The sequence below is a fragment of the Anopheles coluzzii genome, chromosome 2, assembly GCF_943734685.1.
Source record: "Anopheles coluzzii chromosome 2, AcolN3, whole genome shotgun sequence".
NCBI lineage: Eukaryota > Metazoa > Arthropoda > Insecta > Diptera > Culicidae > Anopheles > Anopheles coluzzii.
In genome coordinates, this window is record NC_064670.1 from 110377252 (window position 1) to 110394787 (window position 17536).

A 17536-nucleotide genomic window follows, 5' to 3' on the forward strand; every position below is an offset into this window, starting at 1 on the left:
GCGTTTCTTTGGTGTCCGCGCACGCCGTTCGGTGCAAAGTTTTGTGTTTCACTGATTTGCCTTTGCCGCGCTTTGTGCACGTGCACTGGTGTGCTGGTCTGGTGGAAAGTTTTCTCCTAAATGTTCCATTTTCTGTTGCCTTCTTCCCTGCCTCTGCTTCTGAAAAGTTCACCCGCAGCCCCCGACTGTGGTTCGTTCAAGGTGAAATGAAAACACTACAAATTTAGTAGAAGGTTGAGTTGCTCTGCTTCGGTGTGTTTTTGTTGTTATTGTTTTTATAGGGCAAGTTTTTATGACAAGATAGAAATCTGCTGCTCATCTGCCCCTCGCTCTACCTCTCTCTCTCTCTCTCCCTTAGATACCGTTGTCTTAATGCTTGAGCGCATAATTCATGTTCTATTTAGCATTAAATTATACTTGCCCGTTGACTAGCGACCGATAGTGAGAGGATGATCTATCCCTATCGTTCCCGCCAATTTTACTTGCAAAGTTTCTTCAAATTCGGTCTCGCGCTAAAGCTGTGGCTGATTAGTGGTAGATTTTGTGGAATGAAGGATTTCATTCACCGGCGGGCATGCTCTATTCAATACTGAAGCCACTTTAAAATGGGAACAACGGGACAAAATTAGACGTGTTGTTTTTCATCTAATTTTAATGTTTCTTTCAATGGGTATTGTTAATAATTATTAACGACCGATTTGCGCAGAAGGTGTTGTTCCCTGTAATTGCCGGCAGATGGCGTCACGGTAAAAGCTTAGTGTGGACAACGTCCAACACTAATCGGGCCAAGTATCCCCGAAGGCTCACGATCGAGTTACGAGAGAGAATAAAGTTCACTCTTTCGTCTTAGCCCGACACAAGTGACGGATTTTTAAGCGTCTCTAAATAAAACTCTAACTCAAAGACAGCTTAAAACGCTTGTTTTTATTAATAATAATTTTCTGCGGGCGAAAGAAAAAGTGCTGTTGATAACGTCTCAACCGGTATAATGTTCTAGTCGTGTTTGTAACGTCTGTATATACTTGTCCAACCACTTAGAGCACTTGGAACTTGGAGTTGATACGTAAGATACATAAAGGCTTCATAGTGTATAAGCTTTCAAGAAGTCCATGTAAGATAACAACGAAAACTGCCCTGTTTCGAAGTTAAAGAAACTTCACGCTCTTGCCAATAAGTGCTGCATGTGACTAGCCATCTTCTTCTTCTTCTTCTTCTTTGGCTCAACAACCGATGTCGGTCAAGGCCTGCCTGTACCCACTTGTGGGCTTGGCTTTCAGTGACTAATTGATTCCCCCCATAGCAGGATAGTCAGTCCTACGTATGGCGGCACGGTCTATTTGGGGATTGAACCCATGACGGGCATGTTGTTAAGTCGTGCGAGTTGACGACTGTACTACGAGACCGATGTGACTAGCCATAAAGATTGAAAAAAAACATCGTGCTACCGATTACAATTGTCTTCGAAGAGAAATTTTAATGGAAAGCTAATCTTCCATGCGATTCGACAAGGAATGACAGACTCACTGTTCATTAGTCACGCTAAAATAGCCTAAGATTATTTCGGCCTGAAAATATGTGTAAACAAACGCTGATTCGTGACAGGCTCGTTCAGGTTAGCTCATGAATGATTGATTTTTATCGGGAATAGGTTTTCAAATATTTTTTATGTTTATCAAAATTTCAAATTAAAAAAAAAAATCAAACAGAAAAAAGGAAATAATCGATTATAAAATGCATTTTTGATTTTTATAAAATCCAATACGGAACATAACTGTCAAAAGGATACAACCCGAATGATGAATATTGTTCCATTGTTGACAAGCTGAAACTCCAGCTTTCTGGATTAAAATATAGAAGGGGCCATTATTGGAGTTTGCTACTAGTTTAATGTCTTTGATCACAAAATATTGAATCTGGAAATGATAAGTTATTATAAACATTTTACTATAATTCCGGTAATTCAAAAAATAGCTAAGCATGTGTTTGCTTTTTTTCTTAACACAGCATTAAATAAAAAAAAAACAAGATAAATCTTCCTTGAGGAGTATAACTACAACTATTTCAAATCTAATTTCTTTTCAAACTCCATTATTGATGAAAGCAGAGTGACTCAATCAAAGGCAACCCATTTTATGCGCGTTCAAACGTACCAAACTGCATTGCCAGTACCACTCACCAGGCTCTCTAAACACCAAGTGGGGTATTGTCACTCGAACTACCCTTGCAGTCGATGTCATCTTTCATGCATCGCTTACGTTCCAAAGTTTTCGCCTCACCAAACTTCCAAAGTCTCGTACTTGCTCGTTGGCATCGTTCGAGCACGAAAAGTGTTTATCAACGTAACGATGCTCGTCACACCCTCCGAGCTGGCGCATATCAACCATCTTGGAAGCTCTGTGCAGCCGCCAAAGCAAACCTTACCAAGAAGAAGTTAATGTACCGCCATAAATAATGCATCACATAAAATTGGGAATGCTCATTTGCCCAGGTTTTTGCTGGCACCCCACTGGCTGTTGCCGTTGTCTGCATCCATTTTGCCTGTGTGTAAAGTTATAGGCTTCAACCGAGCAGTGGGAGGGTGGGGAGGCGCGAGGGGAGGTTGATGCTTACTTTCAGTAGTGTGTGAAGACGTTTCAGCAGCTCTCACACTCCACCGGAATGACGCAAAAGCTCACGGGAATTGCTTGGCGCCTTCCGTATTTCCACACCACAGCTGCACCGGTACTCAGAGTCAAGTCGAGGTCTGTTGTGCAGAATTAACGAAGCAAATCTCTGTCCCCAGTCAACCTTGTCAACCTAGTGTCCCCCCTTTCCGAAGGGAACACACGCTCTCAAGATGCTTCCACTTGTACGAACCGCGCAGCCCAACCTTAACCTTCTATTGCAGTTCTCTCCCTGTCCATGTGTGCTACGAGGTCACCAAACAAAACGAGAAGCAAGAAAGTGTAGAACAAGGTGAAGTTGGTACTACTGCTTCATTTGTAGTTGACAACCGTTCCCCTCGGCGACCTAGACACACCATACCTACGGTGTGGTGGTGGGAAGCGTTGCTGGGGAAAGTAACACAAGTGGAATGAATAAACAATGTCAAACTTTTCCGCGGGTGTGCCCTTGTGTGAAATGTGGAACCGAGCAGTGGAGCCTGACTGACAGATGTGGAGGCGCCGAGCCAGGACTAATGTGTGTGACGCCATGTGCTGGAAAGGATTAAAAACTTTCTAATTCTCACTTGCCTTCTGCCCTCTCACTCTCCCTCTGGACAGCTCAAAGGCGATAAAGGCGAACGTGGCATGAATGGACGCGATGGACTACCGGGCCCGCCGGGTCTGCCCGCTGCCTCCGGTGACGGTGGCGTACAGTATATACCCATGCCCGGCCCGCCGGGACCACCGGGACCGCCCGGACAGCCCGGCCCGCCCGGGCTGTCCATCGTCGGCGAAAAGGGTGAGCCCGGGATGGATTCGCGCAGTCCCTTCTACAGCGATTCACAGCATGGATTTTACGGTCGTCCGGGTAAGTTTGCTGATGAACACCTTTCACTCTATAAACACACACACACAACAGAAACCGTTATGCTATTGAGGTCCTTTCACTAGTTCAAAAGTTTTACACAAACACATCAACATTTGACGGACACCATAATTAACCACCCTGTGGAACACTCACGTGCACGCGCGCACGGTCTTCCATTCAACACACTTAATCTCTTGTCTCTAAAAAACCACACACCACTTCTTTCCTTCCGCCGACCCGCCCGCCCGCCATACTCAGGAGGTCGGTCCAGTTTGGACGAGCTGAAGGCACTGCGAGAGCTCAAACACCACAAGGACTACGAAGACAGCACGCTCGGTAAAAAAAGCAAAGAAAAAGCAAATTGATTTGTTCCACTTCCACTTCCCCACTCTCCTTTTTGTTTGGTGTTTCCTCTCTCTCTGGTTTTGGTTTGTCACTCCATTCGCTTCCTTTTGGTGTAATAGGTATTGGGGGGCTTCCCTCTGTTTTTTTCTTTCCTTCTATTTTTATGACACACACTCACTTACTTGCACTCACACAACACAATAACAATTCACCCACGGCAAACCGCTTCGTTCAGCGATGAATGATGATCTTTTTCTCGGTGTTTGCTTTTCATCTTCATCTCTCATCTCGGTGTCGTGTTTCACGCCCGGCGATGCATCCACGCTTCTTATTGTCACGCGTTTGTCTGCGTGCTTTGTTATCGTCATAACGACGCGGTAGCGATTGATACGTCTTTTTGGAGCGGTTACAGTGAAGCAATCAATGTGCAGCGTTCAATGTTTGACAGGTTCTGCAGTTAAAACAGAAATAATAAACATTGTGCCCGTTGTAAATGAGACCGATTATGATTGAACGGTATTTGTGCGCTCCCAGCTCAGCGTCAACCGATTGTTTAGCCATTTTGCGTTTGAGCAAGTGGTAAAACAACGTTTTCTTTTTCATCGAAACATATGTCGAACATTTAAAAAGCAAATCATTTACTGGAAATTTCTGTCTATCGCTTTACCTTACCTCGTTACATTCAGTGGTTTTTGGGAATTGGAGTCAAAATTCTTTAAAGCAATTAGGATATCGGAGAGCTTTATCGCTTTCTGTTTCTTTGTATTTGATCTTGATTTGTACCTAAAGAAGCGCTGGCGAACGTGTAAAGTAATACCAGTAATGACTTTGCCTATTCAATGTGAGGTTTAACATAGGTGAATGTAGGATTTACTGAGAATTTTGACGCTTTTACAATTTGCATCTTCTTTCTTTTTCGGATAATTTGTAGCTCAATGTAAGAACAGGATCCAAACAAGTGCTTTTTGAGCTCGTTTACTCTGTATTTTGAGCCTTATGGTTGAATTTAGCATGATTTATAAAATCCATAGCTGTACAATTTGTTTTGACGATGAATATTGTACCTTTGTTAACCTGTAAATTGTGAGTTAAAAGATATAAGTGGTATAAATAGGTATAAATGCCAATTTATTAACAGTAATTATGTGCCTTATCATGCCTAACTATTCTACTAGAAGTCAAATCAGTCATAGATGGCCAAGCCGAGGTGTTATATGTAATTACTAAGTTATAAGTGAAATATGTTGGCCTTTTCCCTACTTGTATGATATACACAGTTTCCCAAGATTTTCGTTTTTCCCCAAAAATATTTGGATGCCTCCTATAGTTTGTATTAAGCTCTGTATGTAAGGTTTATTTCAATTAACATGAAGCTCTTAGCAATTTATGCAGTTTAACCAGTTTATCTAATTATCCACGCATTGCATTTGAAATATCAGGAGCAAAAGCTTTTTCATACCTTCATAAAACTAGGACGTTATATTACCCTTGACACAATAATTCTCTTTTATCAGTTTTGGTTTTACTGTGCAATAAACTTATTTCTACCCCTTCGACTTTCAACCTTCCCACTCCAAGGCGGCTGCATTATCGTAATGGATTTCCATACACCTGCAAATACAGCTCGTACACCACGCGTTGTGAAACGTTAATCCATTGCATTTGCTTTCCACTACTGTAACTCAAGGTTTTACGGGCGCACCAGTCATTTTGCCCTCGCCTTCACATTATATCCAAATCGCTTCACGCGACGACGAATCACACGAATTGAGGTTTTATGTTGCACATTTGCCGCTCTGTAACCCAGCGTAACCTGTAATTCCACTTCCTTTGCCTGTCAACAAAAGCTACCATCACACAGACACACATTCATCTTTTGCTTTTCCCTCAGCGCCGATGCGTTTCGGTAGTAGCACTTGCAGGAAGAATTATCCTTTCCACTTACCGTAATCAATCTCTAATGCAATGTGTGCGTCGTTTTGCTCTCTCTCTCTCTCTTCTTGTTTGTCCCTTTTTTCCAACGGTGCAAACCAACAAACCATTCTTACAGGACCGCCGGGACCGCCAGGACCGCCGGGACCGGCCGGACGGCCGCTGCACGACAGTGACGAGATACCGAACAGCTACGGGGCCAACGTACGCATCGTGCCCGGCGCAGTTACTTTCCAGAATGCAGAAACGATGTCAAAGGTAAGGGTTGTGCGATCAAAACACACACACACACACACACACTTATACACAGCTACAGCACACAAAGAAAGAATTGCAAAGAACTCGATGGACCCATTCGTTGGCGGCAGCAGCCCTCATCTACCCCGGGCGGCGGGGGATTGTAGCAACGGATCATCAATTATTTATGCCCATCAGAGACGACGCAACCCCACTAACCCCCGTGTGCTCGCCCGTCCAATAAGCATCATCATGTCAAATCATTTGGAAGATGCGATCTGCAACCATCATCCTTTCTAGGGGAGAAAAATTCCACCCTTTTTGTGATACATTTCTAAGCGAAAGAAGGCGAAAAGAAATCAATTCCCTCGAAAGCAAAATGCGAAATGCAGCAGCAGCAGTCGCGCGCGCGCGCTCGTTCCCTGCTTGCTACTCTAAATCTCGGTCGGTACGCAAATAGAGCTGATGAGCTGCCATCATCATCATCATCATCATCGTCGTCGTCGTCGTCAACATCAACAATGTCATTTCGCTCGATTCACTCGCGAACACACACACACACACGGCTGGCGGGACCGACGGTTACATATCACGCGTACAGCTTACGCTCGAAGGCAACCCAGCAGCGATATCATCACCCCTTTGTCAAATGACGTGACCAACGACGTACTCGTTCGCGCTACCACACTTCCCTCCCATCTCACCCCGGTTTATCGCTTTATCGCTGAAGGATGCTAATCTCGACCCTCCTGCTAGTAGACGAGTGGTCTGTTTGCACTTGTCCGCACAAGCATCAGAAACGATGGCGATGGTGCTGGTGCCAGCCAGGTCCTGTTCAATTGGCAACTTGGCAAGCGGACTTGAAATGTGCCACGTTTTATAGTGGTTATCAAACGTCAAGACCCGGCAAAGGACTCGTACCTCGTAGAATGACCGGATGGGGTTGCGTTGTGTATTCTAGGTCAAACGAAATGACTGCTGAGCACTATTAGCGGATTGTTGGTTGGAATGAATCTGGTGGAAAATGGATTTAACTTCTTCTTGATGTGCGAAACATCAGATGTAATCTAGCTCCTATATTATGAAAGGTTAATTTTATGTTTCATAATCTGAAACACAATCCTCGCTGCTCGCTGCAACTCCCGAGAAAGCTACTCCTTACAATAAGCCTTGATTAGACCTAAAGACCCTTGTCGGAAACTTATTAAAAATTAATTTTAACTATTCAACGACCTTTCCCAACAACAAAATCGATCCTAATTTAAATACCATCACGAGAAAAAAAAACAACGCAAGATGCACTGTGTGCATGCTGCACGACATTCAATCGATTTCTTTTAGCCGCCGGTGCAAAATCAACCCTTCGACAGCCCTTTTCTTTATTCATTCTTCATCCAAGGCCACCGGGCTAGAAGTAAGTGAAAGAAGCGCTGAAATTTATTCACCCTCATTTTGACCCCTTACCGACTTGAACGAGGACATTACGAAAGGTCAGTTCCTGGCAGTGGTCTAGACTAAATTTGTTACCCTTTACCACGCACTGCATAGCCACTGCACCGACCGAAACCTTGTGCCCGTTTTTTGTTTCGTTCATCGTTTCGATTTTTGTTCCTTCTGTCGTGTACGAAAAGACATAAAAATGTTTGAACTTGTTTTTTTTTTATCATCCTCCATCCCTGTACTGTTACATTTTCACATGATAACCTTCCAAAAAACTAACCCCACCATGTTAGGATAAACCTACGACCTAAACGCATTGTTTGCCACACAGACAATACACGCAACGACCTAACCAGCTAGGATTGGTTCGTTTCACTACGTGGGAAAATGAGCAGCTGGTAGGCCCCCGTCCCAGGCCCAGTTCCAGGCAGTTGCAACCGAGCGTCGAAAAAGGACCCCGAAATAAATAAGACCTTATCATGAATAATAAACGCTAAGACACACCGTCGCCGCCGCCATAGTAGAAAGGTCGGTGGTACCATTTGCTCGGCCCGCTGCATCTGGCGGCCACCATTGTACCGTTGTGTTGCTGCTCCATTGAGGGTATCCCGCACGTAGTGTAGTAGTGCTCCGACCCTAACCCGACACGGCAGAGTGTGCAAGCCGCGGAAAGTGCGGCATGAAGCGACAGCAAAAGATGATACAGAAAATCTCTCCTGCATCATACTTAATTCTAGGTTATCCACGTCGTTATTGCCAACTACGGTCCCGGGGCCTGAAGGAAAAAGTTTCGGTACCGAGTTCGAGTTTGGGCTTTCATTTTTATTTTTTTGCTCCCTCCAGCATTATACTCTTCGGAGCAGTAAAAAAACACACTAACATCCACACAAGCACACATACACACACTCGACGGAGCCTCTCATACTCATTTGCCTTCCAATTTATTTCACACAGATGTCTTCCACGACTCCCGTCGGTACGCTCGCTTACATAATTGACGAGGAAGCACTTCTGGTACGAGTGAACAAGGGCTGGCAGTACATTGCAGTAAGTATACGATTTCCTTTTTCTGTTCTTTTTGGTTGTACGCTGCCCTTACTGTGTGTGTATGTGTAAGCGCTATCCACAGCAGTAGCAAAATTCCAACAATTCCCGCACTGCTTCCATCACTCAACGCCAAATAATGTGTACTTTGTCCCGGTACCGGCACTACTTCCCCTTGTGTCGGCTGTTGCGTCTTCTTAACAAACCCCGAAATCAATTGTCCTTTCGCGCCGGTCTCTCACCAACCAAGCCAACCAACCAAGGGCTGATCGTAATTCCATGTCTTACGAGCCTCATCCTAATGACCGAATCCAGCACACACACACACACACTGCTCTTAGGCTCAACGCAGAAAAGCGTCTTCTGTCGCTCGATTTTGTCACAGGGAGATACTATCGTGCTGTTGCAACACTTTCTTTCCTCTCCACGTGGACCACTGTTGTAAGTACACGTGTGTGTTATGTGGTACAAATTACACTGATTATACGGCCACTGTCCATTGAAGGAGGATGCGGAGACCATGTAGACCATAATCGACGAATGGGGATGGATTGTCGTTGGATGATTCATTTGAAGAACGGTTTACGGTTGCCATAATCTGCTAATGCTTTAGGATGCGAGCGTCAGAAAAGGGAATACAACTGAAATAAGCTTTTCAGGCACTATCTTCACGCTGCAAAGGGATTTGCTGTTTGGGATAGAGATTTTACCGGAAAATGTAAAAGGCTATTTTCTACGATTTTACACGTGGTACCATTTATCTAACTAGCATTTTCACATAAATAGCATGGTTTTAGAGAAATATACAAAATCACACGTCAAGCAAGCCTAAGATGTTTTTGCTTTAATATTTTTCCTTTTCTGGTAAAATATAAGGTAAATAAGGTAAAATGTTTCCTAATGTCGATTATATTTAAATTCATTCAATTCTACCGCCACATTTTGTCAGCGATTTTTGCCTTATTTTCTAAATAACTTTGCCTGTAGTTGGTTCAATTTATAAAATTGCAAAAAAAGCATTTAAAATAGCATACCCCATCAGAACAATGCAATCATTGTGTACCGTTTTAAAGCTGTCATATTGTCTAAACAAATAAAGATCATTTTTATGATAATGAGTACCCATCGATCGATTCAATTAATACACGTGCCCAATAAACTGCCACAATGTAGAATTGACCACTCTCTCAATACACGATGTAACACTAAAAAGGATCTTTTTTTTGTTGCTAACTCTGGTTGTGGTAAAAAAAACTGTATTTTCCTCTTTTCCCCCCTAACGTTCTCGTCGATAGCACTGGCTAGCCTCAAATTCAACCACATCAATGCACGCTGCCTCTATAATGAGCTGCACCTGTCAATCGGACACTCAGAACCGTGCTGTGAGTGTTTAATTGATAAACCCCGTTTCGCGTATCCGCTTTCAATACATTAACCACTACCATCGGCACTACGGCTGCATTACCGCAGGAGATACAATGTAGTCAGCTGAATTAAAAAAAAAAAAAAAAAAAACAGTAAAAACACACCCGCTCACATCGATCTAAACAGTTAATTCGAGTTTAAATTTGTTTTAAAATAACCAAACGGGAAGCGCACGTGGAATAGACAGCAATCAGTGGTGTTTAATGACTCTCGGATAAAAAGGTCACCACAGCTCTTCCGCAGCTGCTGCTATCTGACCGTTTTGCTGCTCTTCATTTCATTAGCGTGTCGATGGGATGTGCAAATGTGTATACAGTGTGCATAATTTGTGTACACACCTACTGGAATGTGAAGCATAATTAAATTCGCTTTTATTTCCATCAACTACGGACGGGAAGCAGTTTTTTCCCGGGGTGGCTTTTTTATAAAATAAAATAAAAGCTCATCCTTCAAACTCGTCCATCTGCCCTTGTAGCACCCTACCGCTGGTCCTATGTGGCAGCTGCAAGCACAAAGCCACCATAACGGATACGAGTCAAAGTGTGTGTGCAAAACCCGTAACACCGTCAAGTGAATAATTTTCAAACCCTCTCCCCTACAAGCTTGGAGCTCTTGCAGGGAAAGCAGGTGAGAGTGAACAGTTGAAAATAAATCTGACAAAGCATTAACAAAAAGCAGAACAAAAAAATAATAATAATGCAACCGGACGCGCAGCTAGCGCGCACCCGGATATAGCACTTCCTGTACTGTGCCCCGGTAGGCGTCAGAGATTGACATGAATATAGTGCGTAAATCAATTACAAAAGCATCGAACGGACACGCGGCCAGTCATCGATACAAAAGAGGAAAATGCTCGAACTAACAAAACAAAAAACCAATTCCTGAACAACTCTCCACTTCAAAAGCAGGGCACACTCACACAAGTTGAGCGAAGCGGTTGCAACAACAACGAGGAAAAAAATCGTAACACATTGACCACAAGTTAAAAATGAAATATGAGCCCTAAAGAGGAGAGGGTCTTCAGGGCAGCAGTGCAGTGAAGTGCATTTGATAGCTTTACCGTTTTTTTTGGAAATTTAATTAAATTGATTTGTGTATATTTCACCCATTTGTTGAACCACTATACGCTGTTGTGCATCGTCGTTAAACCATTGCTTTAATTTTTCAAAGGAAATATTAGTCAGTTTTAGTAGTTCACTGTATGCTGAGTGATCTTTCAGATGCTGCCGACGGCGGGCTGCTGTATGTAATATTATTTAACAAGATGTACTAATACCTCAATGCGTTCAACACAAAGCCCCCAATTTGCTGGCTGTTGCAATGGTATGGTCAAAACGGCACAGCACTGAAAGGAGCTTCCAAACAAGGCAGCTTCCCTCCAGTTTTGTCAAAAAAGATGAAAGCCACATTTGCTATGCACTGTCACCGTGCTCCGTCCGCTCTTACTGATTGTTCGCTCGCTATTCCACGCCGGCACTGGTCCGAGAGAAGCTTTAATTAATAGTCTTTCCGTTCGTGTTCCAACACATTAAACAAGCACACTGTACACGTTACGGACAGAAGATTAGCCATGCTCGCGGATGAAAGATCACGAAGCGCAGCGCATTCGTGCATTCACAGCGCGCTGCACGACATATATCTCCGCGCTGCCTCACCGCGTACTCCCTTTCCTGTCCAGCTTTCTCCTCTGGACAGTTGGACGGCAGCATTATGCTTCTCCATTGAACCGTGGTCTATAGCTTCGGGGCAATACAACAAAAAACCAGGGGTGGGTTTTAAAATATGATCCTCTTTTTTAAATGTGCGCTAGAACCGGCAAGCTGCTGCAGCACTATGAGTGCTTTGGGCAACAGCAAATAAGTCCTGTTATGGTGTTTTTTTTTTCATTTCCTTTCTTTTGTGCAGAGAATTGCACGCTGACAAGAAAATCATAAACCTCCAATTTGTGCACGATCGGGGTTTCGTTTCGCAGACGAACAGTGATTGCACGTGCAACCGGGTGGTCGATGTAACAAAAGAAGCAATTGTTCGCATCGTACAACCACGGGACCATGCATTTTCCAACTTTCCCCGAGGCAAAAATAAAAGGATTCCTCATTTCGCACAATATATGCATAGAAATGCGATAAAAAGAGCAACACAAAGATAATGATAAAGCACGCTTTGGTATGGTGCAGAAGCGGTGGTTTTGACTTACCCACGACATTTTATTTGTGTGCTTTATTTTATTAATGCTTCCGTATTTCCGTACTCAGTTATTCACGATTTCTTGCTTTCCACTTTTACATAATCAAGCTCTCATTAAACTAGCCATAACCATGATGAATGCATCCAATGTTTAATCAGTAGCACCTATCTTTAAAACTTGAATCAAGATGAATGAAAAGGGCAATTAATTGAATATTTATAAATAAATTAATAATTTTTTTTTCATTTTTTAATTTTAACATTTGAAACGCTTTCAAGAAAGTGTGCATAACATGAACCTACAAGATTGTGTGTTCATACTTACACTTCGTTACTTACCTAATACATGCTCAACAATATTACATCTCAATGCGTTGATGCTGCGATTTGCGTATACGTACAAAACAAACATTAAAAGTCAAACTTTGACCGCAACAACAAACACGCCAACTGTTCTTGACCATCGGGCACGGTTGAATAATTCATGCGCCTGTAAGTAACACGAAAACCATATTAGTCACGACAGTTGTCCGGCTTCCGTAAGGCGGCACAAAGATTTCAGACCCAACTAGCCCAGCAACCCAACTTGGCGAGCATCAATGCACTCAACATTCGCCTAATCATGTGCCCTGCCCGTGCGACCTTTGACCCCGGGGAGGGCAGGGAATGGCTTTACGGGTATCGATAAATATTTTACATAAATAAATAAACTGTTTTGATTCCATTTCGCACCGTTGCGTTGCGATTCCACTTCTCCCGACCAGACGCTCGCAATTTACGCCATAAAGTTTTCATCCTCCACGAATCCCCTCGCCCCAGTCCTCACCATACTTTTCACTTCACTTTTCGTGCTTGTTTGTTTGTCTGACCTCTGTCCACCTGCACTTACTTACGGCTAACCATCCACAGTTCAGCGCCAGTTGATTGACCCGGTCGTAACGATCCTGAATATGGTTGTTTGCCTTTTCGGCCAGCATTATTGATAAACAACGTTTTCCTTTGGTTCATTTGCAGCTTGGAACGCTCGTGCCGATTGCAACGGTACCGCCGCCCACCACCACGATCGTTCCGCCGCAGCGTGCCGACCTGCAGGCGTCGAACCTGATCCACAATCTCCCGCAGCCCGGCGACGGCTCGGTGGTAAGTTCGATTTCCATTTCGTATTTCCTATGTTTTTCAGCAAACTTTTACGCAAATTGCTTTGCGACTACGACTACGGTTCGTTAAGCGTGCTAATTGCGTACTAATTGCAATAGATTGTTCTACTAACTATTGTACGAATAATTCATAACAACTACTTTAATGTATTGAAGAAAATTTATGATAACTTTTTCCCCTCTCCATAACACACACTCAATGTTAAACTAGATTAAATATTAACATATGTTTCAGCTATTTTTAGAAGCTTCTTTTGCTATATTGACCTCACCAAAACATGCTCGATGCATTTAGCTATGACGTGAGTGGATGTGAAAACTAAAGATTTGGTTTGGATGTTCTGGAATGCAAAGGACGTGAGGTTAATTATAGGCCTGAAGCCGTACTTGACCCAGCCTAAAACAGAAGAAGATTAGCGTTGTTTTGTTAAGGCTTTGGTTTCGGAATGTTGTTGCCGGCCATGGTCTTCATCGAGCATAATAGGATCAAAATATTACAGCTATAGCCAATGATTTGTGGAATTTTTGGCTAGTGTTTCGGTTTCGTTATATTTTTCAATGTTTTTAATTTTTCAAACAAATCCCCTATATTTTTCATCTTTCTCTTCAGTTTTTTGTTTTATTCCGTGGTACAAGCAATTATACGAAATACTGCGTCCATTGTGTATGTAGTTATTGCGCTAAAATGCAGAGTACAAATACAAAGCAGAGTGTTGTTACGAGTTGAAGTTGCGCCCAAAAGCCAAATCTATGTCCTCAATCATTCAAGCTTGATACCGTGGTTTTCAATTCTACCTTCCACCACAATGCTCCCATTCAACAACAAAAAAAGTTCTGTGTGCGTTATAAAGCTGCTCATTGTCCATTTTTATTCATAACATTTATGCAATGTTTCTGCCCAACCGATTCTTTTCAACACAAGAAAACCCACCCATTCAAGCGGTCATTTGTACACGTCAAATGCAAAAGAAAGTGCACAGAAAAATACTTTTTTCACGTTTCAAAAAAACCGAAAAACAATTTTACAAAACAAAATAGAATACACTGTGACAAACACAGAGGAAAAAAACATTGCATTCGGGAAGCAAAAGCGTTGTGCTCTTCCCCAAACACACACACTCACACATAAACATTTTATTTCGTCCTAGGGAAAAGCGTGAAAATTTATTGTATACAATCGCTGTCACAGGAATTTATGTCCCCCCACTTTTGCTGGAATAATAATCCAATATTTATAATTTAAAATGGCTCTTCATTATCCGCTCGGTTCGCTCCCACCCGAACGGTTCCCGAATTGACATTGCATGGTAGGAGAATGGGGTGATTTTTTTGTTTTTGTTTCTATAGCTGTTATCCTTATTTATTCATTGTCAGGTCTTGTTTTATGCTATTATAGAGGTGGTTAGAAATTGTCCCATTCCTACCGGAAGTATGGTAGACTGGTATCTATGTCACGGTGAATATAGGCAAGGGTGCAGGGTTGAACAACATGTTGAAGTGTACACGTGATTTAAAGAATGTAACCATGATTTGATGGATTAAGATACTTTTAAAAGTTGTTGCAAGCATTTTTAACACTTTCAGTTTAATGTATGATTTCAATTAGATTATTGTTAGACAAGCTGAATCAACCAGTGCGCTAGTGAAAATTACATTTGCGAGTACGATCAATGTAGTCCGGCCTTTATGTTTAAACTGAACAAAATTGCGCAATGTTTACTGTGAGCTTTAACTGCCGGGCTACATTGATCGTACTCGCAAATGTAATTTCGATTTTCACTAGCGCATCTGGCGGCAGCTAACCGAAGCATTGTGTTGAACAATTTGGAGCCGCTTGAGAAAATATGTTATTTTTCCATATTTTTTACTTAATTTGGACAAGAAAAGTTTTGTAAAAGGTAGATACACATGTCCTGCACGCATTGCATCCGTTTTCATGACAAAAAACGATGGAAAAACTACTTAATTTTAAGCTTCATCATGACCATTCCCTCGATGACCTAGAAAAGCTTCCACCAGCCGCTGCCAGATGTGCTAGTGAAAATCGAAATTACACTAGCGAGTACGGACAGTGTCCCCTGGCCTTTAATGCAATTACAGCATAATTTAAACGGCTAAATCAAAATCAAGCTCAAACTTCCGAGCAGTAACCACTTGACCCAAAATAAACTATTGCATCTGTTTGCTCACCCCTGACAGTAAACCGGACTGCAAAAGAAGACATGGAACAAACAAACCTGCCCTAGTGCGCTCTTTCGCGCACACACACTGTGTTGTGCAAAGGCGCTCAACGGTACCATTAAGCTTTTCCCGTGCTGAGCAGTTTGTAAATAAAAATCACATTCCCTATTCTTTCGTTTTTGGAGTGCCCTTTCGTGTGCTCGCTGAAAGCTTACCGTTATATCTACAGTGGGGTTGGTTGCCGAGCTGCTGTTTCCTTTCCCTTTTTCCGCACGGCGCTCGTGACCAGGAGACATCCTTCAAACTGTGTAACTGTGTGCACTGCCTCCCCACTGCTTATCTCCCTTCTACCGATTGTACCGATGCGGATAAGCTGGGATAATATTTTCATATTTCTGGCTCGTACATTTCTGCTGCCGGTGGTACGATTTCTAAACACATAAACACAAGTAACCTCGGTAGCATGGGCTTCCCCCTTTCTATGGCTGGTACCACACTCTCCCGAACGAAGGCGGAAGATGATCCAATTCCACGGAATCCTTCCTTTTCTTTCTGTAAGCGGCCAGGGCAAACGGAATAGTAGTAGTAGCGTACACTTTTACAATCACAATCAAAGTCAAACATCAGCTGACCTGAAAAACGTACAACCATTTCCGCGGAATCCAGCAGAACGGTTCCGTGCACACGGTATCGAATACATTTTTAAACTAATCCATTTTACTTTTCTCTCCTTTCCTTTCGTCCATTTCATGTGGTCTGGTGCACCGGTGCTGCGCTTCTACTACTAACACAACTGGGCACCATCTGCTCGTACCCTGGGAACGACGAACGCCACTAACGAACGACTCGCTAATAAACGCAACGACACGCAAATAAAACAACGATCACTTCAACGTCATCTAACCCCTAACATAATAACAAACTAACTGCACTAAATGTGTTGTACGATGGCAACTAAAACCCTTCAACGTGCTGGGTGGGCGCGGGTGGCAAAACAACATCATCACCATTCACCATCATCTTGGCGTCGTCCCCCTTTCCCTTTGTATCGTGCCCGCTGTCAACGGATGCCATTCGTGGCACAGTTTACCGCCACGCCGGAGTATGAGTCGGTAAATATTTTCCCAAATGATTCTGTCCGCTCTTGTGTATGTGTGTGTGCGTTGTTTCCCCGGGTTGAAGGTTTTGCGTGCCTTTATCCGCCGGCCTGTATGCTCTTCCTATTGTTTGTTCCACTTTCGACCAGCAGCCCGACCCGAGTGCCCGAGTGGCTGTTCACGGCAATATTATTTCCCTCCATTGCTCGCTTTGTTTTTCTTTCGTTTGCTTTTCGCTGGATTTGCCTTCTATAGCGGGGTGGGGTTCATTGTTTTCCTTTTTGACTTGCCACCGATTACTTGTCGATTTGCCGGTGCCGCGGGTTTCACTTCGCCTTTTTTTTTTGGTTTTGTTGGATGAATACATCTTCTCGGCGCAATAGATCTGCGTTCCTTTCCTATTCGAGCTTGCTTTATTTATTCAAGCATCCCTTGTTTTGCTTCCTGCTTTTTTTTCTCCTCCCCTCTGCAATGTTTGATGTGTTTTATCTCACCCAGCCCGCGTACCAGCGACGATGAACGACCAGGCGTCTCCATTCGTCGTCCCGAGAGCGCGACGCTTAGCTTCATTCCGAGCAATCGCGCAATGGCTACCAGCCGAATAATAGCATTATGCCGCCCCCTCTATCCACGGGGAGTCGTGATTATTGCCGTTCGCTTTCTGTTTGATTAGTTTGCCCGGTACTGGGCCCTCCTCCGCGCGCGCTCAGCTTGTATGATGTACAGGACGACGCCATTCTGTTGCTTGGCAAAAACACCGCACCACCACCAATAAGTTAGCCACTCTTGCTGGGCGCTGGGTGCGCTGGCTGCCCGCTCGTGCAAAACATTCCTTACGCTTCGATGAACTTTTGCACAAATATTTAATGAAATGTACAACGCGAAGCGTTCGAGCCGGACCCAACTTGCTGCACGAACGACCAGGCTACTCCATCGCAGCAAAACTGCATCTCAACCTTGCGTCCGAAGCGTGGTGTG

The 17536-nt window shown here is 43.4% G+C and overlaps 1 protein-coding gene across 10 annotated transcripts in view; it reads left to right on the top strand.

Annotated features, from left to right (window-relative positions):
- LOC120947924 (collagen alpha-1(XVIII) chain) overlaps positions 1-17536 on the top strand; it is a 197932-nt gene that overhangs the window by 157498 nt on the left and 22898 nt on the right. For 7 of the 10 annotated variants that reach the window (XM_049607966.1, XM_049607969.1, XM_049607972.1 and 4 more), the window contains 6 exons: positions 3264-3513; positions 3772-3849; positions 5909-6048; positions 8422-8514; positions 13138-13263; positions 16547-16573. In XM_049607966.1, coding sequence (XP_049463923.1) covers positions 3264-3513; positions 3772-3849; positions 5909-6048; positions 8422-8514; positions 13138-13263; positions 16547-16573 — 714 coding nt within the window. The remainder of the gene's footprint in view (positions 1-3263; positions 3514-3771; positions 3850-5908; positions 6049-8421; positions 8515-13137; positions 13264-16546; positions 16574-17536) is intronic. The other 3 variants (XM_049607968.1, XM_049607974.1, XM_049607971.1) reach the window with 2 other exon arrangements.